The sequence below is a fragment of the Nelusetta ayraudi genome, unplaced genomic scaffold (genome assembly GCF_046127955.1).
Source record: "Nelusetta ayraudi isolate G7.1 ecotype Tasmania unplaced genomic scaffold, CSIRO-AGI_Nayr_v1 ptg000079l, whole genome shotgun sequence".
Lineage (NCBI taxonomy): Eukaryota > Metazoa > Chordata > Actinopteri > Tetraodontiformes > Monacanthidae > Nelusetta > Nelusetta ayraudi.
Genome location: NW_027466129.1, coordinates 810184 through 833278, shown reverse-complemented (window position 1 = coordinate 833278; position 23095 = coordinate 810184). Strand labels below are relative to the sequence as shown.

Genomic DNA, 23095 nt, shown 5'->3' with positions numbered 1-23095 from the left:
AGCCGGAGTGACGGCATCCTGGCGGGACGCTGACGGGAGAGCGAGGACATGCACCAACACCCTCCCCCCCACCACCATTATCCTATTCTATCTCGCTTCCCCCCCCCTCAGATGGCGGGGGGTTTACAGTGGCTTAATGACACGCAGGTCGGAGGAGGACGTAAGATTACAGCGTCTGGTCTCACACTTGAAAGAAGTGTCAAAGGGGCGCATTTGCAGCAGCATACCGTGGGAGGGAAACTATAGTCACTGCAAGTGTTGACGATAAAGGGATGGAATGGATTTTGGATGATCGATAGTTTGAAGAGAAATAAAGTTCAAAGGCCAACGGGCCTCAATACTTAACTAATGTTGTCGCATGTATATATTTTTTTTTAATTAGATGGAACAATTATTAGTCTAGAAAGCGTCAGACTAACATGTATATGTTATGCATTTAATTCCTTAGTGTGTGTGTGTGTGTGTGTGTGTGTGTGTGTGTGTGTGTGTGTGATTGTGTGATATGAATATATATATATATATATATATATTTTTATATATATATATATATATATATATATATATATATATATATATATATATATATATATATATATATATCACACACACACACACACACACTATATAAAATGATTGCAACAGCAAGAGTCGGCGGCGACAACAACAACAACAACAACAACGAAAAAGGAGAGATGCTTCATATAGCTTAATAAACAGAGAGTCACGTGTGTGACTGTCATTGAGAAGTTGCCTACCTGTATGAGGGGTTGGATTGCTCTTCGGGTTCCCCGCGCGGGATCAGGCGCTCTCTCGAGGTTTGAATCAGGAACTGATGCTTAGCAGTTTTGGATGTTTTGAAGTTCGAATGCTCGCCGACAGATGGAGCCAAACGCCACCGCATACATATCGACAGGGGTCACTTCCGTGGACAGGCCCGCATTTTATTGCCGAAAACTAATTTTGGCCACGAGAGGCTTATCATCAGTAAAACTTAACATTCATTCATTCATTCATTCATTTTCCATACCTGCTTAGTCCCGAGCTCGGGGTCACAGGGGTCTGCTGGAGCCTATCCCAGCTGTCATAGGGCGAAGGCAGGGGACACCCTGGACAAGTCGCCAGTTCATCGCAGGGCCACATAGAAACAATTGACCTCACATGTGTGTTTTTGGAGTGTGGGAGGAAGCCGGAGAACCCCCACGCAGACACAGGGAGAACATGCAAACTCCACACAGAAAGGTCCCTGGTCCAGAATCGAACCCATGACCTTCTTGCTGTGAGGCGGCAGCGCTGCTAACCACTGCGCCACCGTGTCGCCCTTTTTTTATAGTCACTTTTTAGATTGGCTGTAATGGTAATTAATACGTTCCATCATATAATAACTGCTAGAATGGGCCTAAAGTTTGTGACGTGACAAACAAACAATTATTTTGCAACCAGTACTAATACTGATTGTAATAATGTGATATAGTATAGTTTTATGCTGGGTCCTCCATTGCTGTGCAAGATCTCATCCCATCACGTCCGGTTTTAATGTGCTGCTTTCGCCTCTGTTTTGGCTGAGAGGTGTTTGACAGGGAGTTAAGACATGAGGCCAGGTCCCGGTGGCATATTAAGACGTCAAGCTCGCGGAGTCCTGAAAATCCGAAACCAAACTAAAAACAAACTAAATCCCGCACTTGTTTAGATGTAAAAATCCTCGGCATTGCGAAACAGCTTTCAGTCTGCTGTGTCACACACAGCGTGGCGAAGGAGTTTGCAGTATTAGGGAAAGTAGTATACTGCATCAAAATACAGTTGGGGAAGTACTGTATCAGTCGTGAAGCAAAAGCACTTGATACAGTGCATCTTGGATATTTTTTGTTGAGTACAATTTTAGCATATCTTGCTTAGATTATTATTATTATTATTGTTATTGTTATTATTATTATTATGATTATATTATTATTTTTTTATTATTATTATTACTCAAAATATAATAACTTTTTAAAGCCTGATATGTGCATCAAACAAGCTGATGTGAACTTTAACACTTTATGCATTGCAAGTGGCCACAGAATTTCGAGGAGTTCAAATTAAATCCCAGTTTTTCAGTTTTTCCACATATCCCAGTAGTCCCCTCAACACACTGGTGCTCAGCCTGTGACAAAATGATGAAAGGGCGACTATGTCTGGAATATTATATTCTCCTGCTCTCCTCCTGACTTTAGTGCATCACTGCGATTCAAGCCCTCGATCCAAATCACAGAAATTTATTTGGATGCAAAAGCTGTATAATGCAAAAGGGGGGAAGCAACATCAGAGGATGCATATTTACAAAAAAACAACGCATGTTAGTAATCACACATTGGCATTGACAGTGTCAACAGAAATTTACTGTACATTAGAGATGGATGTACAACAAAAGAGGCAAGGAAAAAAAAATGGATGCGGCTGCGCTTCCAGCAGGAAGATGTTGAAGTGGTTGATGTGTTGAAAAACCAAAATGCAGTGACATGAAAGCACTTCAATCACTGAGTGTTGTGTTTTTGGAACATTGGACATGCTTTATTTCAGAACTTTTCACAATTTATTTAAACATCTCACATATACAAAATAGGTACAATAGACTTTGTGGTGTCATTTGTTTGAGAGAGAGAGCGAGAGAGAGATTTTTCTTTTTTTTTTAAATCGATGGGGTTGAGATTTTGGGCCGTCAGTATGAACAAATCTGTGGGGATTTTTTTTTGGTCGAGTTAAGAAAATTTTAAAAGAAAAGAAAGGAAAACAAAACCTAGACGAAAAAAAACAAACTGAGAAGAAACCAAACAGACATCAGGGTTTGGGACCATTTCCACATGCTTAAAGTGGGGGAGCATCAGGGGACCAACGCGAGACTCCTCAAAGGCCAATACAAAGTAATACAGTAAGAAAGTGGTTTTGCTCCACAGCTGCATCTTAGCACCATTAGATCTCCGCTTCAAGTAAGTGAGCACCTTCCGATACGGGACAAAGCTTGAAGCATCGAAAGTCTGAACATCTCTGTTGTGGACCTCGGCTTTTGCTAATAGTATTTTCTCTCGCTACAGGCATGAGGTAGTTTAAACCTTTTTTTTCATGGAAATTGTGGTTTTAAACCTCCTCGTTGGAAGATATACAAAGACCACAAGGTGATGCGTACTTTCAGCGTTTTTATTACACTTCTTTTAATTTTTTACAAAAGGATGACATGATTGTCCCACAACAAGGTGTTTTCCCGCCTTTTCCCTTTGGGCTGCTGTATTAATTTGCATTGCACAAACGCTCCGATCAGTCCGTTCAGTCCGCTCAGATAGTTGCCCATCTTAAGCAAGTGGATGCGCAGAGAGAAATCAGCATTTTGGTATAAAAACACAACACAGAAAGAAGGGCAGAGACTTTTTTGGATTTTTTTTTTTCGTTCTTTCTCTCTTTCAGGATTTCTTTGTTTTGTTTGGAGTGGGTGGGAGGGAAGTTAATTTATCATGAGTCTATTTGAAACAGACTGGGCCAATGTCCAAACCAAACTCCTGTTCAGCTCCACCAATGTCCATAGGTGCAATGTCGAGGATGGGCAGACGGGATGGTTTGTCTGTTCTGTACTCAATCACTGTCTTGCTCCACTCGCCAGTGTGTCTCTGCAGGTGTGAGGGAAAAGGGTTTCAGAATCTTGTTTTGTCAGAGAACAAAAGTGCAACAATAACTTTGACTCAGAGGTCCCATATTATGCAACAATTTGTCTAATCGGCGAACTCCCACTGAAATAAACTAAATCCATCCTTTACTTTTTCCGCACGCTAGCCTCTGAGGTTGTATTTGCTGAAAACACACGGTGCGGAAAAAAACAGCCCTTTGTGATGTCACAGGGGGTACATCTAGCAAGGTAGTGGCAATGCCCACAGCCAGGTGTTGGCTCCACCCACAGAGACGGCTTTTTCACAGAATATATATATATATATATATATTCATGGTTTGTATAGAGTTCTTTGACTCGTGGGTCTATAATATGGGACCTCTTAAGACAAAACAATCAAAGAAGAAGGAGAAGCGACTCACAGTGCAGCCATCCTCCAGCACGGTGAAGGTGAAGCGGCTGTTGCCCTCGGCCCTCAGCTCCACGTCGTTGGAGCCCTGGAGCACCACTGCCTTCTTCAGGTTGCCGCTCTGCTCGTCCATGTAGGCGACGCTGTTCTTGCAGTGGTAGGTGATGTTCTGGCTGGCCTTGTTGGACAGCAGGCGCATGAAGGCCAGCTGGGTGGCCATGCTCTGGGAGCTGATGGTCTCATCATTGTAGGCGAACTGTGTGACACAACAGCAAAAGGGAGGCGGTCAGCGTCGGCGAAGAGCGGCAGTCCAGTATGGACTGGGAGGGGGAGGCGGAGGAGCGCCCTCCAGTGGTCAGGACACTCACCTCGGTGCCACCGTTGATGGTCTCTCCGAACCAGACGTGCTTCATGCTCTCGGTGCTCCTGAACCAGTTCTTCTTGGCGATGCTCTCGGGCTGGGCGTAGACGCAAGTCTCACGGGTGTTGAAGTCGCAGAAGACCTTGATGGCGTCGTTGTTGCAGCCCTGGTTGGGGTCGATCCAGTAGAATCCTGCAAAGGCAAAGAGAAGTGGTTTGTAAGAGCAGAAGGGCGAGGACGCGGTCTGACAATGGACGGGTCAGGTGCTGCGGAGCTCACCGCTGGTCCACTCGGGGTGGGTGAGCTTGATGTCGCGGCAGGTGCGGGCGGGGTTCTTCCTGGATCCCTCGGGGGAGAGCAGGTTCTCGATCTGGGTGTTGAGGGACTTGATGGTCGCGTCCACCTCATAGTCCTTGGCTCTCAGGGCAGGCTGGTCGGCTCTGTACTCATCGTATCCAGAGACGTCGTAGCCGCCACCAGCAGGGCCGGGAGGTCCGGGCAGACCAGGAGATCCGGGGGGACCCTGATAGGTGAGATTACACATTGTCACACCTTATGGCTCTAGTGGAAGGAGTCTCGACAAAATTCTCTTTCATTGGTGGATGTGCTTACACCAGGTCCGACGTATCCAGGGGATCCACGAGCACCAGGGGCACCGATGGTTCCATGACCACCAGCTCTACCGTCCTTGCCAGGGGGTCCGTGAGGTCCGGCGGGTCCCTGAAGAAGAGATATTCACAAATTAAACAGGAACTACAAGCTTCAAGCCAGGCACCAGCTCCACACCGTCACTGCCAAGACATGTGTGTCTCTGCTGGCTGGTGTAAAAGTGCTTTAGCTGCTGACACAGCAACCACGGGTGTGTTTCTGCAGCAACACTCTGACTCACTCTGGGTCCAGAGGGTCCGTTGGGTCCAGCAGGTCCACTGTCACCAGAAGGTCCCTGAGGGGAGAGGAGAAGCGTCAGTAAAGAGCCTGTGACTAGGGGGCGCTCATGCTCCAGCATTGAATGTTGAAGTGATAGAAGTGTGATCTGGTGTGAGTATAATGGTTATACGTTGTACCATCTCAGTGGGATCATCACAGGCTTGTCTTTATTTTTACAGCTTCACTGGTTAAATCCGAGATTGCAGGTGTTACAATTCTGTTGTTTGGAGCCACCTAGCGCTATGGACTTGCATACTGATTAACTGGTGTTTTGGTTTGCAGTAGCAGGGCTGTGGTTTTGTGGGTTTAAAAAAGGCCACGCAGTCACTGGAAAAACTGCGTCAACAATCTTTTACCCATGAGTTCCAGAAACCCAAAGATTTGGAGAGTCAGCCACGCCTACACTACTGCCGCCATCACAAGTCCTGTTGTGTTCAACTGTCCTCGTATCGTGCAAACCACATGTTAATGTGCGACCATGATGGTCCGGGGCCACTTACAGAAGGTCCGGGCATTCCCTGGAGACCAGCATGTCCACGCAGACCCTTCATGCCTCTCTCTCCCTTGTCTCCGGCACCTCCCTTCTCACCACGGACTCCAGCGGGTCCCTAAAAACACACGGATCGGATAATTATATCAGAACTGTGAGAAAGTAGAGCACTGGGGCACTAATACTCTACATCTGTACGGCTGCATTGTCACTTACAGCGGAACCTCTGGCTCCAGCGGCTCCAGTAGGTCCAGAGGGACCTCCAGCACCCTGTGGAGGTGAAAAAAGTAAGCAGGAGCGAAATGAGCTGATGATCTGAACCAACAATGCTGATCGGCCAAGGAGGTGATATTTCCAAAAACTTACAGACTCTCCACGGCTTCCAGGTCTTCCAACAGATCCGGAGGGTCCAGCGGGTCCTGGGGCACCAGCAAGTCCACCGGCTCCAGCAGGTCCGGGGTCACCACGGTCTCCCTGGGGAGGAGTCGCAAACATGGGTCAGAGTGACGGACGTGTGTGTGCATGTGTGTGTTGGTGGGTGGCAGAAACGTATGGAAAGGCCAAGCTACAAAGACGTTACCTTGATTCCAGCAGCACCGGGGCGTCCAGGGGGTCCATCGTTACCAGTGTTGCCCTAAAGACGGAGGAACATTGGCTCTCACAAAGTCCACTGAGAAGAACCAAGAGATCCAACTTCTGCAGGTGGTGGCTGGCTGAGTACTCACCTCACGGCCAGCCTCTCCCTGAGGTCCAGTCATACCAGGCAGACCAATGTTTCCGGGAGGACCACGGGGTCCAGAAGAACCAGCAGGTCCAAGTCTACCAGGCTCGCCCTGTCATTGGACACAGAGTTGGTCTCAGCTTTTTGCCCTAGGACTCTTCTTTATCAAGGGTTCTGACTGGTGCGTCCATACGTACCAAACCTCCAGGGCCACCAGGGGAACCACGATCTCCTCTAGCACCAGGCAGACCAACGAATCCGGTAAGTCCAAGAGGACCAGTGGTTCCAGGAGCACCAGGAGGACCCTACAGACACCAGCCAACATGTCAGTGACAGTGCACAGTCGCTGGAACATCATCTGTCTTCAAAAGTTCTGGAGTATCCGAGAAGGAACAAATAAAGATCTCCAACTTACACCAGGACCAGACTCTCCAGAAGGTCCCTTGTCTCCAGCTGCACCATGGGGTCCGACAATACCCTGCTCTCCAGGTGGGCCAGCGGGGCCAGAGTCTCCACGGGCTCCACGGGGACCATCTTTACCAGCGACTCCAGCGGAGCCAGGGGGTCCAGCGATGCCCTGAGATGTTTCAAGGGACAGTGAGCATGCAGCTCTTCTCACCCTCAACTAAAATGATCAAGAGCCCCATACTCACAGCGGGGCCGGGAGTTCCCATCCTGCCACCAGCACCAGGGAAACCAGTCAGACCCTGTGACACACAGCCAATGGTGGTTATTAGTGAGTCGAACCAGTTGAAGGTAAAGCATCTTTTCCATGAGAGTGACGTGAAGATGTGGTACTCACAGCAGATCCAGTGTCTCCACGGGCACCAGCGGGTCCAGAAGCACCAGCAGGACCCTGGAATCATGAAAACATGATTTGACGTCATCGTTTCAGCGTTTTGAAACTTTTGCATCATGTTTGTCATCAGGTTTGTGTTACGGTGGAAAAACCGGCCTGAGTCTCCTTCAGTGGTTAGACCTCTGTCAGGCTCTGAGGCTTCAAGTCTACCTCCTACTGTGGGTGTTTGAAAGGTATTTGCATTGCAGCAAACCTGTTGCTTTTAACTTTAACTCTTGACCTTGAGGAACACATCAATTTGGAAAAATCCTTGCTTGCAAATCAGGAGATTACCGTCATTTACATTTAGGACGATGTTTCCATATGTTATGTTACTACTTTACCCACACTGCAGCCTGACGGCAGAGCAGAGCTGCCTGTGTGTGTGTGTGTGTGTGTGTGTGTGTGTGTGTGTGTGTGTGTGGTGTGTAAAGTGACTAACAGCAGGTCCAGACTGTCCAGAAGGTCCAGCAGGTCCGGCAGATCCGGTCTCTCCCTTTCCTCCAGCGGGTCCACGTTCGCCTCTAGCTCCAGTCTGACCGGAGGGGCCCTGCATGGTGGGAGAACACGCATCAGCATGCATTCATATACTCTTGTGTTGCTTGGACATATATTTCAGGAGATTGCCACTGGATTGGATGTGGGCTTACAGGTGGTCCAGCGAATCCAGCGGGTCCAGCAGGTCCAACCTCTCCGCGCTCACCCTGTGGACGAGAAAAAATTTGCTTAGCAACCAAGAAGTTCCCCTTCTCAGGTAGGTGAATTGAGTTAAACCAGTGGTCTAACAGAGTTGACTATAGGTACTCACTGAGGCACCACGAGGTCCAGCGGGTCCAGAAGGTCCGAAAGAACCAGCCTCACCCTAGTGTAAAAAAATGGGAATTGTTTTGTTAAGTAAACATTGCCATATCCCCACACCCAGACAAAATATCATCAAAATATTTCACAGTTTATAGTTATTCTATATGCTTTGCTTTCTTTTTGAAACACAGTGATACTGTGAGCATGCAGAGCAACTGCTGCAATATTAATAATGCGCCTCTGGGTGGCAGTATTCTGGTTCTGACCTGCAATAAACTACTGCTTCATTCTTTTTTTCCAACGAGATCACAAATGATTGAATGTTAGCGCGATGGTTTGACCTGACATCAATTCTGGCTAAGTTTCTATCAAAGGCCAGTGAGACCAGTCTGTCAGACAGTTCCAGTGTCCTGTTATTACTGGGACATTTAGAAAATGTTTAGGATGTGACCAACATCCAGCTGTTGACCATTTACCTTGTCACCGTTAGCTCCAATGGGTCCAGGGGGTCCATTGGGTCCAGGCAGACCCTGAAAGGTTGAGGAAGATGAGAGAAAGCTAAGACCGAGGATTCTCACCAATGGGGAGGTGAGATTCATGAGGATGAGAGCGGTGAACTTACACGGGATCCGTCTCTGCCAGAGCTGCCGTCAGGTCCTTTGTGTCCGGCTTCTCCCTGGAGGAAGAACCACCAACGATGAAAAAAATCTTCCCCCCTTGAGACATTGCTTTTTTCGCTTGCAAAACACTGGATACAGGCGTTGACGTACCTTCTCTCCCTTGACTCCACCAGGTCCGGCAGCACCACGCTCACCAGGCATGCCACCAGCTCCCTGGTGTCCAACGGAACCAGCGGCTCCAACAACACCAGGCTCTCCCTGGAGACACACGTACAGTTGGTTGTAGTTCCACCACCTTTTGCCCTGCACTGCACGTGTCAATCCTTCTACGGCATCAACGTTACCTTGCCACCATCAGCACCGGGGGCTCCGGTAGCTCCACGGGTTCCCATGGGTCCCTGAGGTCCGGTGGCTCCAGCAGAACCAGGCACACCACGCTCTCCCTGAGGGGCCACAACAAAAGAGTCAGTTGTGCTTGAACCTTTTCCTACCAACAAGACTGAGTGAGAGTTTCAAACTTTGGTTTATGTACTGATCTTTGAAGTCTTTATGGGCATTTCAATCAAAAAAACAAAAACAAAGAAAAAAAACCCAACAGCAACTGGCTTTTAATTGAACTTGCTGATTCCTATGAAGCCACTTGAGGATGGAGATATAAGATATAAGGACCTTCTACACTATGGACAACTTGGTTTTGTTACTATATTGTAATAAGAAAGTAAAGAGGGTGACCTACCTTGGCACCAGCTGGTCCTCCAGGTCCCTGATCTCCTGGGACACCCTACAGATACACAGAGCCAACAGGTGAGACTTGTACTTCATCATCTTCTACCTTTTTTTCCTCCTGTGTTGTAAAAGCACAAGGCGTCCTGGAACTTGTGGAAGTGGGTGCTACTTACTCTGTCTCCGGGCTTTCCACCCTCACCAGCAGCTCCAGCGGGACCTGGCAGACCCTGCAAACATTAACATACAGCGTTTCAACGAGAGCACACAGGAAGACGGTGCTGTTTGAGAAAAGGAAGAAGAAATGTTTGACGGAGGGAATAGTTAATGGATCCAAACCTGGAAGCCAGGAGCTCCAGCAGATCCCTGATCTCCCTTGCCACCAGGACCACCCTGTTGAGGATGAAGTAGATAGTGAGGCACTCTGAAAAAAATGCCAGATTGGCTATAAAAGGCAAAAAGAGCACAAGAGGAGCACTTACAGCAGGTCCAGTGGGACCAGCAGCTCCGTTGTTACCATCAGGTCCAGGGGCACCCTGAAGGAGAAGGAAAAGAGGGAAGGAGACGGCATGTCAGGAAAATCTTCTCTCATCTGATCTGCTAGCTGCTACAGACGATGAGGCGTCAGGCCACTCACTCTCAGACCACTGGGACCAGTGGCTCCCTTGTCTCCGGGCTTGCCAGCGTCACCCTACGGGGGTCAAAGGTGGATTAGGACCAGGTGAGAGGACGTCGACTGATGACTTGCAGGATGCTCAGTTTCTGCACACTCTGGACTTACAGTAGGTCCCTTGGGTCCAGGGAAGCCAATGTTTCCGGCCTGGCCTCTGGGTCCAGTTGGGCCGGGAGGTCCAGTGCGACCATCTTGTCCAGTTGGACCCTGGGCGAGGAAAGCAGGAAGTGGAAGAGGAAGTCACATTATCAGGCATAGTTGTCAAGGAAGTTCAGGACTATCTGAGCCCAATGCTGAGCTACTTACAGAGGGTCCCTCCTTTCCTGGTGGTCCAGAGTTACCGGGGCTTCCTGGGACACCCTGTGAAGAACCAACAACAGCAATTATTATAGATGTATTACTTTGAATAAGGTTCAACTCCGAGAATCAGAATCTTTGGTCCCACAGCCTGAAAAGAAAGCCCTTCCGTGCAGGTCCAACATAGCCCAGGACCAGAAGTGTGTGAGAACTCAAACATAGATTACATCTTGGTGCTTGGAGAACTGGACCATACACTCACCCTGAGACCAGCGGGTCCGGGCTCGCCAGCGCGACCAGCATCTCCAGGGGGTCCACGAGGTCCAGCAGATCCAGTAGAGCCACGAGCCCCGGGCATACCCTGAAAGGTGAAGAGCAATGAGAAGGGGATCCTCACCTCGACCCATAGTGTTGACATGTCTGGTGCACCAAACACTCACCAGAGGTCCGGCTCTTCCCTCAGATCCAGGCATACCACGGCTACCAGGGGTGCCCTGCAGCAGACACCGAGAGGTTAGAGCCCGGCTAACTTGCCTCTGTGGCACAAAGCGGAGAGGAGGCAGGTGGGGCTGGTACTTACTCTGGCTCCACGGGCACCAGATGGTCCAGTGGCACCGAGCTCACCCGTGGGTCCTCTCTTGCCCTCCTCACCCTGAGGTCCGGGGGCTCCCTGAGGTCCGGAGTTACCCTGAGGCCAGCAACAGAGAGGTGAGTCCCAGTCGGTGAGAGCGCAGGCTCCAACCTATCCAAGTTGTGAAGCGTTCTACAGATGGTATGAACTTACTGGCTCTCCCTTGGGGCCACCATCTCCCTTCACACCCTGAACTCCGGGATCTCCCTGCAGACCAGGACCAAAGGACACGTTCACATTGAAGAAACAGCAATTTGTTAAGTTAATGTGGTTGTGCAGAAGGAATCTTGTGGTGCACTTACAGCGAGACCTCTCTGTCCAGCGGCTCCCTGGGGTCCCTGGGGTCCGGGTCCTCCTCTTGGTCCGGGGAAGCCAGGAGCTCCAGCAACACCAGCAGCACCCTGAACAACAGACACGAGGAAACTGTGTCACCTTTTGTTTTGGTGTTTTAGCATTAGTTGACTTTTTTGAGTATGTCATTTTTGCTTTCCACATAAATATAAATAATAAACATCCTTAAGAATGAAAGAAATTTCTTTTTAAGTGTTGAAGGTTGAGGTGGACACTCACGGTAGCTCCCTTAGCTCCAGACAGGCCGTTAGCACCAGGGTTACCCTGGAGGGGTGACACAGAAACAGAATTTTATTGCTGAAATATGTGCACATAACACAAAATTGAGTGGACTGCGGAAGACGTGCAAATCATCCAATCAGACTTCTGACTGTTCCAGAAGAAACATGGCCAGTCGGGGACAAGACCAAAGACTCTGGCTGAGTGATGCTACACGTTCTGCAGGTGTTTTTCAGGTTCTGGTCCAGGGACAAAGCTACTCACTGCAGGGCCAACGGGGCCGACTGGTCCGTTGACACCGGGCTCTCCTCTAGATCCCTGGGGTCCACTTGGGCCACTGGCTCCAGCGGGTCCAACCTCTCCCTGTGTGCGGCCGAGAGAGAGGAGAGCGAGAGAGGGAGAAAGGATCCGTGATCACCTGTAGCACTGGAGCAGCATTAGGAAGATGCACAGCGGTGACGGCTGATGGCTCTGATTGTTTTTTTTAAATGTTTGGTCAACAAGTGCAGAGCTTCAATAAAATAAGGTTCCACCATGTGCAGGTGAGAACACCTGAGCCCCCTTTGGGGCACAATAATGTTTATTCAATTGAGTTCAATTCTATTCAACATGTTCCTGCTTCCGAGGCGCAACTCCTGTTTTTAAAAAAATTCAACACATCTTTAAATGCTGCGGCAACAGGAAGCGGCGTTGCACTCACCTTGGGGCCGGGGCCACCGGGGAATCCTGGGGGTCCAGCAGAACCGACGGGACCCTGTGGGGGGCAACAGGAGTTTCAGCCTAAAGGGGTTTTGGCTCCAGAGTTTAACAATTGGGAATGAAGGGGGACAGATACTGACAGCGGGGCCGGCGGGTCCAACGTTGCCATCAGCACCACGAGCACCAGCGGGTCCAGCAGGGCCGGGGCGACCTCTCTCTCCAGCGCTACCGCGAGCTCCCTGCAGGTGCACAGGTGAAGAGCGAGAAAGAAGCAGATTGCAGTCAGTCGGTGGGACTGTGAGGGTTCCTGACGAACGGCTCTTAGGCTGTCTGAGGTTTAATGCGGCAGCTGAGTGGGACACTTACAGCCAGGCCAGGACTTCCAGAAGCACCATGGGCACCGGACTCTCCCTGCAGGGACACACAGGGTTTACGCATCCACAAGAGCAGGCAGGCAAAATCTGTTGGGAAGCTGTAGAATGGATTCTCACCTTGAGTCCAGAAGCACCAGGCTCTCCCTTACGTCCATCCAGACCAGTGTAACCCTAAAGAAAAAACCATCGCACAGACAAAAAGTCACAAATAAAGAAGCTTGTTTGCTAAAAGTGACGAAGAAGAGACCAGAAGAAGAAGCAGCTGGACTGGACAAAACGACAGCAGCAGGAGCCATGAAGGAAGAGTCTCTGTCCATAAAATCTCCAAACTGGGACTAAAGATCTTCTGATCTTGGTGAGATCAGAAGATCTACAAACATTTTAGGAGTTTCGCTGTCACTGTCCACTCTTCTCTTATCAACAGGGTCAGGTGAGGAGGAGGAGTAGGAAGAGGAAGATGGTTCCACACTCACTCTGTGTCCCTTCATTCCAGGAAGTCCAGGAGTTCCGGGGAATCCACGAGCACCCTGCAATGCAAAAGCAAAAAGCAAACACACCACAATGAATATGTGGGTCAGGAATTGTTGGTATTTACAGATCAGATGTGTTTTTGTGAGCTGGGGTCCCTCACCTGAGGGCCAGCGGTGCCTCTGTCTCCAGGCTTGCCAGGTCTGCCGTTGTTACCCTGTCAGTGGGTGAGATGAAGGTCAGCGCGGAGCAAGATAAGCAGGTCAAAACTGGATTAATAATAAAAAAGGAGAACTCACGTCCTCTCCGGATTTGCCAAGAGGTCCAGGGGGTCCACGAGGACCAACAGGGCCCTTCAGGAAAGAGAAACAGAGCAACAACATTTTAAACTCCTCAGGCCTCCACGCGACGATAACCAGCTGCTGCTTTCGGGAGGTGGTCTTACAGTCTGTCCAGGCTCTCCGGGCTCACCAGCGTGTCCAGTGTGTCCCTGAGGTCCCTGGAGAACGAGAGGAAACATTGTTCAGGGTTTGGACTGGACGGATCAATGCTCAAAGGTTCAGGTTGTGCATCAGACAGTGTGTGAACTTACAGGAGGTCCGGGGGGTCCAGGGGGACCTCTGGAACCCATCATGCCCTGCGGAGAAGCATAAAGTGGTCAGCAGGAGGAAGTGTGAGACTGGTGGAGGAAGTGGAAGAGACACCAGCAGAACATCCTCACCATGGGTCCGGGGCCGGGATCGGGAGCCTTCACACCATCATACTGAGCAGCAAAGTTCTGTTTGGAAACACACAGGCAGACAGGAAGTAAGCCCAATCTCACGGCATCACATGACATGTGACATCATCACCTTGTTCTTTCTCTTAAGGTGAAAAATTGGTATTTTTTTTTTATTTACTTTTTTAAAAAAAAAAAAGCTTGTGCAGTCTAGTGTGGCTGGAGGTTAAACAGCTCCATGTTTGTGTGTTCTAACAGTTGATGTTATTCCAGTTGGTCGGGCAGAAATACACAACACAACACAACTTGACAACTACAACGGGCACTGACGACATGAAGCAAATGCCCCCCCGAGAAGCACCTGACAAGTTTTACAGGGCCTTCATTCTCACTAACGCCAAACATCTTCAGGTGATGTTTGTGTGTTTCTTCTCAATATGTAAATATACACCGTATACAAGAAGGGTGAACTTACTCCTCCAAGTCCAGGGGGTCCGGGAGGGCCTGCGGGGCCTGGCATGCCGGGTTGGCCATTTATACCATCTGGGCCACGGGGACCCTGAAGAGGACGAGGTGGAGAAACATGAGGGTCAATGTTTCGCCAATGATGTTTCTTCAACATTAGACGATTAAATAGACACATTCATTTGCCGAAGAAGTAGCTCAACTGCTGTTTGTAAAAGCTGGGAGATTACAAAAACAGGGCCATCAGCAGATTATTTAATCATTCTACCAAAATGCAAACTACTTGATGTTCTCCGAAAAAAAAAGAGAATTTCCGAGCTTTAATGAAATATAACCTATGAGCCGAGCCTGTGGCTGATGTAAACAAAAGGGTGTGGCCTTCTGAGGTAAGAAGGTCAGATGACGTCGCTCGCCAAAAAACACAGTACGGAAAAAAAAAAAAAAAAAAAAAAAAATCTGCAATAAATGACAAAATGACAGATTGCTGCGGCGCGGAGGAAGCAGCAGCGGGCCGGAGTTGCGTGGACTTACCCTGTCACCTCGAGGTCCTTTGTCTCCTGTGAGACCCTGCAGCAGCAGCGGCAGCAGCAAGAGCAGGAGGGGTGGTGGTGGTGGTGGTGGTGGTGGAGGTGGAGGAGGAGAAGAAAAGTGGGATCAGACGCTGACGCACATCTCAGCCACAACATGTAAACTTCTCCCAAAGCTGAAGTTTCACACAAAGTTCATACGCAAAGTCCAGTACTGTGCACTGTGTGACGTGTTGCACAGAGTAAAAAACACAGCAACTTGAACTGAACTGAAAGGATGATAAAAAGTCTCTAATGTGACGATGTCATGGCGTCAAAACGTGATTAACTTCTGTCAGTGTTTTTATACATCAGTGTCAGACTCACAGACGCAATGTTTGAGCTTTATGCTACAGACATTAGCATTAGCTTCAGGCCGAGTGCCTGCTTGAACAGCTGAGCGAGGAGCAAAAACTCTGAGGTGAAATAGAAAAACAGGCTGGAGGAAGATGTAGCAGGAAAGCGTGTGTGTGATTTATTAAATTTCAAGATGACAGAAACAATGGAAAAAAGGGGCCACATTTTTCAATGTGTCTTTTTTCCATTGTTTCATGTGTGACGATCTCTCAGCACTAGCAGCAGCAGTGCTTCAGTTCAGCACAACACAAGTGGAGTTTTTAACACAACCACAACACAACTTCAGCTGCACCTCTGAGAAACTGCTGCTGCTGCTGCTGCTGCTGCTGACACTTTGATTTGAAAAGGGAAGGTTCTCGGGGTGCAGGGTTGAAGGAGGGTCTGGGTGTCAATAATCCTGGTCTTAATTTGCCGCAGCAGCAGCAGCAGCAGGTCAGAAGATTCCAGTGAACTGAGCTGAGGGCAGCTGGGAGGCCCAAAACCTCCCTCTGCCCTCCCGGCCGTCCTCAGAAAGGATCCTTTGTGTACCAGGTGGTTTTAGCTTTCACTCACACACACAGACTGCAGCCAATAGGACCCTCACCTACTGGCCGACGGGGAAGGGGGACAGATAAAGTGGCAGGGAAACTGTGAAGAGCCTCTTAGACTCTCTGGCTGCTCAGCCAGACGCGAGGACGGAGCCGGAGGAGCGACAGCAAAGGTTTTGGAAGGAGGAGGACGGAGGAGGACCGAGCAAAGAGCAGGTAAGGAGCAGAGCGAGCGTGAGTACTAACCTCGTCTGTGGGTCGGTGGGTCGGTGGGTTGGTTGGTGTGGAGATAAAGGTGGAGGAGGAGGAGGATGGTGGCGGTAGAAGGAGAGAGGAAGAAGAGTTGTGTTAGAACATGATTAAATAATGTGGAGACACACAGAGGCTTGACGTTGGGGAGAAAAAACTGCTCAGCGGGTCTGATGATCGTTCAAACGAGTGTTAAATGACTTTAACTGGGCTTTAATTGAGTTTAAATGAGATTTAAAGGCGGGGCTGTTTCGTTCCTGTCGCCTGTGAACGCACCAGAGCCTAATTACAACCTAGGCCTGGAAAATTGCCCAGCAAACCAGTGTGACACGTGGACCACGACGACAACGACAACATCAACAACAACCAAAATGGTCTCTCTCTGCCTCATTCATCAGAAGTCAGAACACACACACACACACACACATACACACACACACACTCAGCGGCATTCCAGACCATCAGGGTGCAAACAGGCCTCGACAGGCGCCGCACAGTGTGTGCGCGACTGACACACTGCAGCTGCAGGAGGCGCCGCCGAGCATCTCTGACTGCAGCTGCAGCTTCAAACAGACGATTCGAGTTTGTTCTCAAAAAATTTGAATGATCTTTTTTGCTGTTGTTGTTGTTGTTGTTGTTGTGATCAGCATGCACTGTCCTTACACTTACTAAAATGTTGTGATGCTGTGCGTCTGATGACGTGTGTGTGTGTGCGCGCGTGCGTGTGTCATCCTCAGTCAGCTGCTTCCACGTGGACACAGTTGCCCCCACTGACTCTTTGGACCCGCAGGTCACACTGGGATCCCCAGCCTGGCCACAAGGCGGCGCCCTCGGACGTTCAAGATTTTTTTTTTTTTTTTTAATCTTCCCGTCGACAGATAAATGTGCCGCAAAAATTATATAACCCCCCCCCCAAAAAAAAGCACCAGAATGTGGAGAGTCTGGATTCTAGGAGTGTTTCTCCTAATTGTTCAGTCTTTATGATTAACAATTTGACTCCTGGTTGTGAAAAAAATAAATAAAAGGAAACGTCGGAACTTATTTAAAAAAAAAAAAAAAAAAAAATCTTTAATAATTAACTGGATTGAAATAATCGGATTGAAATTATTTTAGTCCCCCGGGGAGCCTATGAACACATTTGTCTCCGAAGGGGAGAAAACGCCGTCACGGTTGCCAAAGCGGCTGCTCCCAACCACTGCCGCCAGGGGGAGACATTGCAGGCTGCATGCAACAAAAGCCTCTCAACCCCAAACTGAAACATCTGGATGGAACAATGTGTACAACGCCCCGCCGAGTTTTTCCATCTTCTGTGGGGAAGGAAAGTTGCGTTTTCGTCCCGTTTTCAAACAGACATGCATGAAAAGATTATCGCAGAGAGATAATAATAATAAAAAAACATTTTACAGGCTCCGATAAAAAAAGAAAAGAAAAAACTTTTCTCATCTTTCCTGACAACTAAATAATTCCCCCCGGAGAAGGAAGAACAAAAAAGAGGAGGGGAAAGAGTGAAGAATCCTCTGCATGAGCTCAATCCACCGGATTCATATATATACATATATATACATATATATATACTGCTATGCACTGCTTTTCTTCTGCTTGATGGAAGTCCCAAACAAAAGGCAAAAGCGCAAGATCCTCAAAGCAGTTGGAGGGCGTGAAGAAGAAGAAGAAGAAAAAAAAAATCCATGTCACAGAAGACAAAAAAAAAGGAGAAAAAAAGAGAGCAGAGAGCAGACAATGAAACTTACATTGACATGATGCTAGGTATGAAGTTACTGCAAGCAGCAACAGAATCCGGGTATCCACAAAGCTGAGCATGTCTACGCAGACATGCAGACTCCTTGTGCTGCTAAGCCCTTGTGTCGTTCCACCTCCTTCAGGAACGCATACAGTTGTGGTGACGCGGGTAACTCCAAACTTAGCAGAAACCTGCTGCCGTGATGCTAGAATAATAAAGTTCTGCTGGTCTTATTTATATGGCAGGAGGGACCCCGGGCTGCGTGTCGCGGCTCGGCCCACCGGCCAATGGCAGCGCAGGGATCCGGCCAGGGGGGCGGGGCCTCGGCGGCGGGCCGGACCCCGGGTCCGGTGCTGCCGCCGCGCCTGCTGCTGCGCCTCCTCTCCGCTGGCGGCTGTTGGCACGGCTCGGCTCGCCTCGGCCCGGCCCGTGATGACGAGTGCAGCCTTTTAATTAGATCCACTCTTTTTGAGGACGTGGACAGCGCGCGGCTATAAAAGAGGGAACGCAGCCCTGACTTTTTTTTTTTCTTTGTTTCTTTCTTCCTCCTCTCACTGCTGCTCCGGAGCGTCGGTGCGTATTTGGAAGAGATTTCAGAGTTATTAATCTTTCTTTAAGATTATTTTTAATGTGCGGAAAGACGTTTTTGTCCGTACTCTGTTTCTGGATTATGTTGCAGACAGAATCCCTGCAGAGAAAGATTTGAAAGAGGAGTTTTGAGTTGAGTTGAAGATTTTTTTTTCTCCAAATAAAAAAAAAAAAAAATCCACTTCTGCTTTTTCTTCCAGGTTTACTTGAAGACATTCCAGTGTCTGTGGCTTCTTCTTCTTCTTCTTCTTTTTTTTTTTTATATGTATGCTAATCACAATCAGTCTCTAAACATCCATGATGGAAACATCTTTATTTCATCCACTTAAAGTGCAAAGCAAACACACTTTTCCTGCACATCTTGTTGGACACGTCAGGTTCAGGTCTTTCATGGAGCTCAGCTCAGAACCACAGAGGAGAGAGGAGAAGAATCCACAGATCCAGTTTCATTCTCTCTCTCTCTCTCTCTCTCTCTCTCTCTCTCTCTCTCTCTCTGGCCACATGACCAGACATGTCATCCTTGTCTGACACACATGCAGTGAAAGTCCCTGATGGTGTCTGCGTGTGATCGCCGATTATTGAGTTTCCCTGCATCAGGTTGCAGACCAAAGAAAACCAATCTTCTTCTTTTCATTTCTCAAACTGTGGATGATCATTAGCATCAGTCCAACCTCTCCCCTTGCAGGATCTTTATGCACCAAAATCACATTGCGGTGCTAGAAAACCTGCAGCACAGTCGTTCGCTGATCAACCCTGAATGTGATCATTTTTGTGTGCAACATACAAACAGAGCAGGAGCCGCCGCACTTTGTGCGATTTTCATCCACAACCGACAGACCTGGGACAGCGGCGCCCCCTCCCTGCCTCCCTAACCCCACCCTCACCCCCTCCTCCGACTCTGCTGACAAGTTCACCTCATCTCTAGAGGGCCGAGAGTGTTTTAGAGATGGCAGTGCTCCACCCAGTGAGTCTCTCGCTCTCTCTCTCGCTCTCTCTCTCTCTCTCTCTGTGAGGATCTGAGGAGAGCAGACACACACACACACACACACACTGACAGACAGACAGACTCACAGACAGCAGAGCGGCAATCAAAGATGGCTGCGAGGCTCCACATCATCACACTTTTCCTCCTCCCGCCTCCGTAGCGCTGCCACAGTCACCAGCAGCACCACGGTTCCTGCTGGTTCTCGACAGTCAGAGAACCAACAGGAACCTTTCTCACTTACAACAGTCTTTATTCGACCAGCACTGTATATTTCTCAGCTTAAAACCCCCCCCAAAAAACTGCTTTTTCCACGCAGCATGTGAAGGTCACATCACCTTGCGTCAACATGTTCAGGGGCCCGCACTCGGGTCAAGGTCGCAGAAGGTCGGTAGAAGATGAGCCGCCTCGGACTCGACGACTCTTGTGGCTTTTTTTGTTGTGACATTTCTCCAGAAACACCTCAGCCTGCCATGGCTGCAGGCTGCAGGATGGAGGCAGGCAGGTCAGAGCACAGGGTAGCGACGGGTTGACACTGCTGCTGCCCTCTGCCACACATACACACACACACACACACACACACACACTCACACACACACACACACACACACACCAGCAGCAGACATTGCAGGGCGGTTGAGGTTTCGATTCTAATTGCAGCTTTGACTTCAGGCTGTTTTTTTTGTTTCCTGAATCTTTTCCTATTTAAGCAACAAACTTTTTTTTTACCGTCAGTCAAAAAAAAACCAACCTGGAGACCGTGAGACAGAGCTCCACCACCACCTCACATATCAGCCATCCATCCATCTATCCATCTATCTGTCTATCTATCTATCTATCTATCTATCTATCTATCTATCTATCTGTCTGTCTGTCTGTCTGTCTGTCTGTCATCAATCCGTCCATCAATCCATCTATCTCCTACCCTCCTTCACAAAGCTGCTGCTCTTATCAAACATGCGAACATCAAGTGTTTGATAGCCTTGATGCTAACCGGGGGTGGAGGTGGTGGTGGTGGGCGGGGGGTCAGTACTACACTGTGGGCTGCAGAAGCTTCCAGAGCTTCACTTAGACCTGCTTGACAGACAGGGAACAAAATTGTGGAACAAAAAAACACCAAATTCAGATTCAAGGCAGATTTGTTTTTCCTGCAACCAGCTATTGAATTCCCAAATTCTGCTTAAAAAAAACAAGAGATATTTGGGGGCCATGTTTGGATACAGATGCAGTGGGAGGCTGCAGGAAGGTGGGCCGGTCTGGAGGCTCTTCTTCTTCTTCTTCTTCTTCTTCTCCTTCTGCTCTCAGGTCTGTCGGTGACGGATGGGAAGAATTTCTTCCCTCCCGTCGGCTCGACAGGCCCCAGCGCATTTTGAGCATGCAGGGGCCACCAGTGCTATTCGCCCTGTGACCATGCAGCACCCAGGAAGAGGGGCAGGGGGCGTGTGTGGGGTGGGGCTTGTTTAAGGGCAGTGGACCATCAGGAGAACTCAATGACTTTTAGTGCGTTTGGTGCACCGTTTGACAACTTGTGCGGGGAGGGTGGTGGAGGGAGGGGTGTTGTGTTGTGTCAGGTTATGTTGTGTTGTGTCAGGTTGTGTTGTGTTGTGTTGCGATGTGTCGTGTTGTGTTTGCGACCTCCAGGTTCCTCCCGAGATCTTCTCAGAGCCGCCGAGCCGCCACATCTGCAGACTCTTTCCACTGGAATCCACCAAGCCAACGTTTAGACTCGAGCTCTGGAGGGGGCGGAGCCAGCCAGAGACATCCAGTCAGTCATTGGGGAGGGAAGGAGGGAAGAGGGGGGAAGGAGGGAGGTGGAGAAAATATGTGTTCGCAGGCGGAAGACACGGTGGAGAAGTTGAGTCACAATCGAGTGGAAGGAATAGCAAAAAGAATCTCCACTGGGTGAAACTCTTTGAGTTTTCCAATCAGGCCTGATGTAAACCTGCTTGCGTTCCCCCCCCTCTGATTCTGTAGGAAGCAGGGAGCAGAAGGAACGAACGAACGTGAGAGGGAGAGAGAAAAAAAAGCGAGAGAATCAAAGCGGGGAACCTCCCTTGGCCGCTGCTAACACGTACTTAGATTTGCCCCGAGCGTCCACATGACTCACGGTCTGGTCAGTAAAGGCATAATAAGCAGGACCGAAATATCCCCGGCACAATGTCACCAGGGTCCACGGCAGGCGGCTAATTGCTAGCTAGCTCTGCGCCGCGGTTAGCAGCAGCAGCGGCAGCAGGAGGAGGAGGGGAAAAAGGCCCAGAGTCTGGCCCCGCCTACTTTCCCCCCTGTCTTGCACAAGAATGCAAAACGGGTTGATCGCTGCTCGCTGTCGGCCAGTCAGTGTTGATTCCTCACCAAAGTCCATGCTAATGCTAATGCTAACCTTTTCCTTTCTCCGCAACAGAAAATTTCCAGAGTTTCACCGACTTTTCAGCTCTTTATTTTGAGCCTCAGTGACTCCAGTGGAGCAGTTTTGCACCTCCGCACTCCACCAAAAAAACCCCCCCTCCAGATGTCCAGAAAACAGTGTGTTTAGCCCCGTGTTTGCAGCCAGTTATTGGAAGGTCCAACTTCTATCTAACAACTTTGTTTGGAAGGGGGTCAGAAAAGCAAGGTGGCCTCAGAGGGCGAATCACTAACCTGGTCAAATGACCTGGCTGGAGGTATTGTGCCCCTCTGTGACATCACAAAGGGGATTCCAGGAGTGTGTGTGTGTGTTTCAGTGGCCCATCATGAAAATACAGAACAGACAGGCAGACAGAGAGAGACACTGATTATTGTTTTTTTTGTTTTGTTTTTTTTTCGCACTATGGAACCTTTAAATTAACAGTCTGACTCTGCCACTGCTGCCAGTGTCAGCGTGCAGACTTTAAAGGTGCAGTGTGCAGAGTCGAGGGGGGGGGGGGCGCCGCCCCGACTCTGCCTCTGCGTCCGACTCGGCAGCTACGGGGTTAAACCCAGAGCTTGGCGGAGCTCGGAAATCTTTTCCGAATTACGGCAGCGCACATGAGGAACACATTTAAGTGAGTTCAGCTGTCTGGAGTCTCTGGGCCTGCCTGGTCCTGGCGGTGGGGTGGGAGGGGTCAGAGCGCAGCAGTAGATCACCACACATCTGGGAAAACGAAACGCAGTTAGAGTGAGAGAGTAAGAGAGAGAGAGAGGGAGAGAGAGAAAGAGCAGCAACCTGTGGCCGGAACTAACATGTGAGCAGGGAGGAGGGACAGTGATGTGACTTGTTGACACTAAAATACAAGAAAACTTACACATTTTTTTTATATTGAAACAACAGTTTTCAGCATCCAGGAGCTAAAAAATGCTGACGAACATTTCAACTCTTTCAGTTTTCAACCCCTGAGACAAACACAAAGAGTCTGCAGGAGACAAACTAAATGACACAGACAGAAATCTGAGACCTGGAGCTTCAGTCTCAGTCGCCCACCACCTCTCTGGCTCCGCCCACCTCCTCTCTGGCTCCGCCCACCTCACATCGCTGCGCTCCAGTTTTATCTGGCTCTGATGGTCTGGCTGAAAGAGGAGGGGGAGAAGTGGAGAACATACTCGGCGCTTCAGTTTTGAAAGTGCTGTTTTCTTCTTCCCTTCACCAGAAACCTGCCATTAACCCTGATCCTCCTCTTCAGAAGGTGGAGAGAAACCTCTGACACATTTCTGAAC

General features: G+C 49.2%; 1 protein-coding gene across 1 annotated transcript; it reads right to left on the bottom strand.

Moving 5' to 3' along the window:
* Window positions 1–2522: 2522 nt before the first annotated feature.
* Window positions 2523–18070, bottom strand: col1a2 (collagen, type I, alpha 2). Its single transcript, XM_076043897.1, has 50 exons — window positions 17867–18070; window positions 17701–17702; window positions 14948–14983; window positions 14427–14510; window positions 13955–14011; window positions 13826–13870; window positions 13679–13732; window positions 13533–13586; window positions 13397–13450; window positions 13239–13292; window positions 12883–12936; window positions 12758–12802; window positions 12532–12630; window positions 12393–12446; window positions 11957–12055; window positions 11693–11737; window positions 11425–11523; window positions 11276–11329; window positions 11072–11179; window positions 10932–10985; window positions 10754–10852; window positions 10501–10554; window positions 10303–10401; window positions 10159–10212; window positions 10004–10057; window positions 9861–9914; window positions 9698–9751; window positions 9535–9579; window positions 9143–9241; window positions 8949–9056; window positions 8801–8854; window positions 8655–8708; window positions 8186–8239; window positions 8028–8081; window positions 7820–7927; window positions 7342–7395; window positions 7193–7246; window positions 6955–7116; window positions 6737–6844; window positions 6544–6651; window positions 6399–6452; window positions 6185–6292; window positions 6035–6088; window positions 5829–5936; window positions 5291–5344; window positions 5014–5121; window positions 4681–4924; window positions 4409–4593; window positions 4054–4296; window positions 2523–3635 (listed from the first exon to the last, which is right to left on the bottom strand). Exons 1-50 carry the CDS (start codon window positions 17934–17936, stop codon window positions 3489–3491), a joined length of 4056 nt encoding a protein of 1351 aa, XP_075900012.1. The 5' UTR covers window positions 17937–18070; the 3' UTR covers window positions 2523–3488.
* Between the last annotated feature and the right edge of the window lie 5025 nt (window positions 18071–23095).

Bases quoted from the DNA above. Each gene is read 5' to 3' on its own strand.
- col1a2 (XM_076043897.1), bottom strand. From the start codon at position 17,936: ATGCTCAGCTTTGTGGATACCCGGATTCTGTTGCTGCTTGCAGTAACT. The intron at 9,242-9,534 runs GTAGGTCACCCT...GTGGCCCCTCAG, and splicing joins GAGGACCAGCTGGTGCCAAG to GGAGAGCGTGGTGTGCCTGG. The intron at 5,937-6,034 runs GTAAGTGACAAT...GTGTGTTTTTAG, and splicing joins CTGGAGCCAGAGGTTCCGCT to GGACCCGCTGGAGTCCGTGG.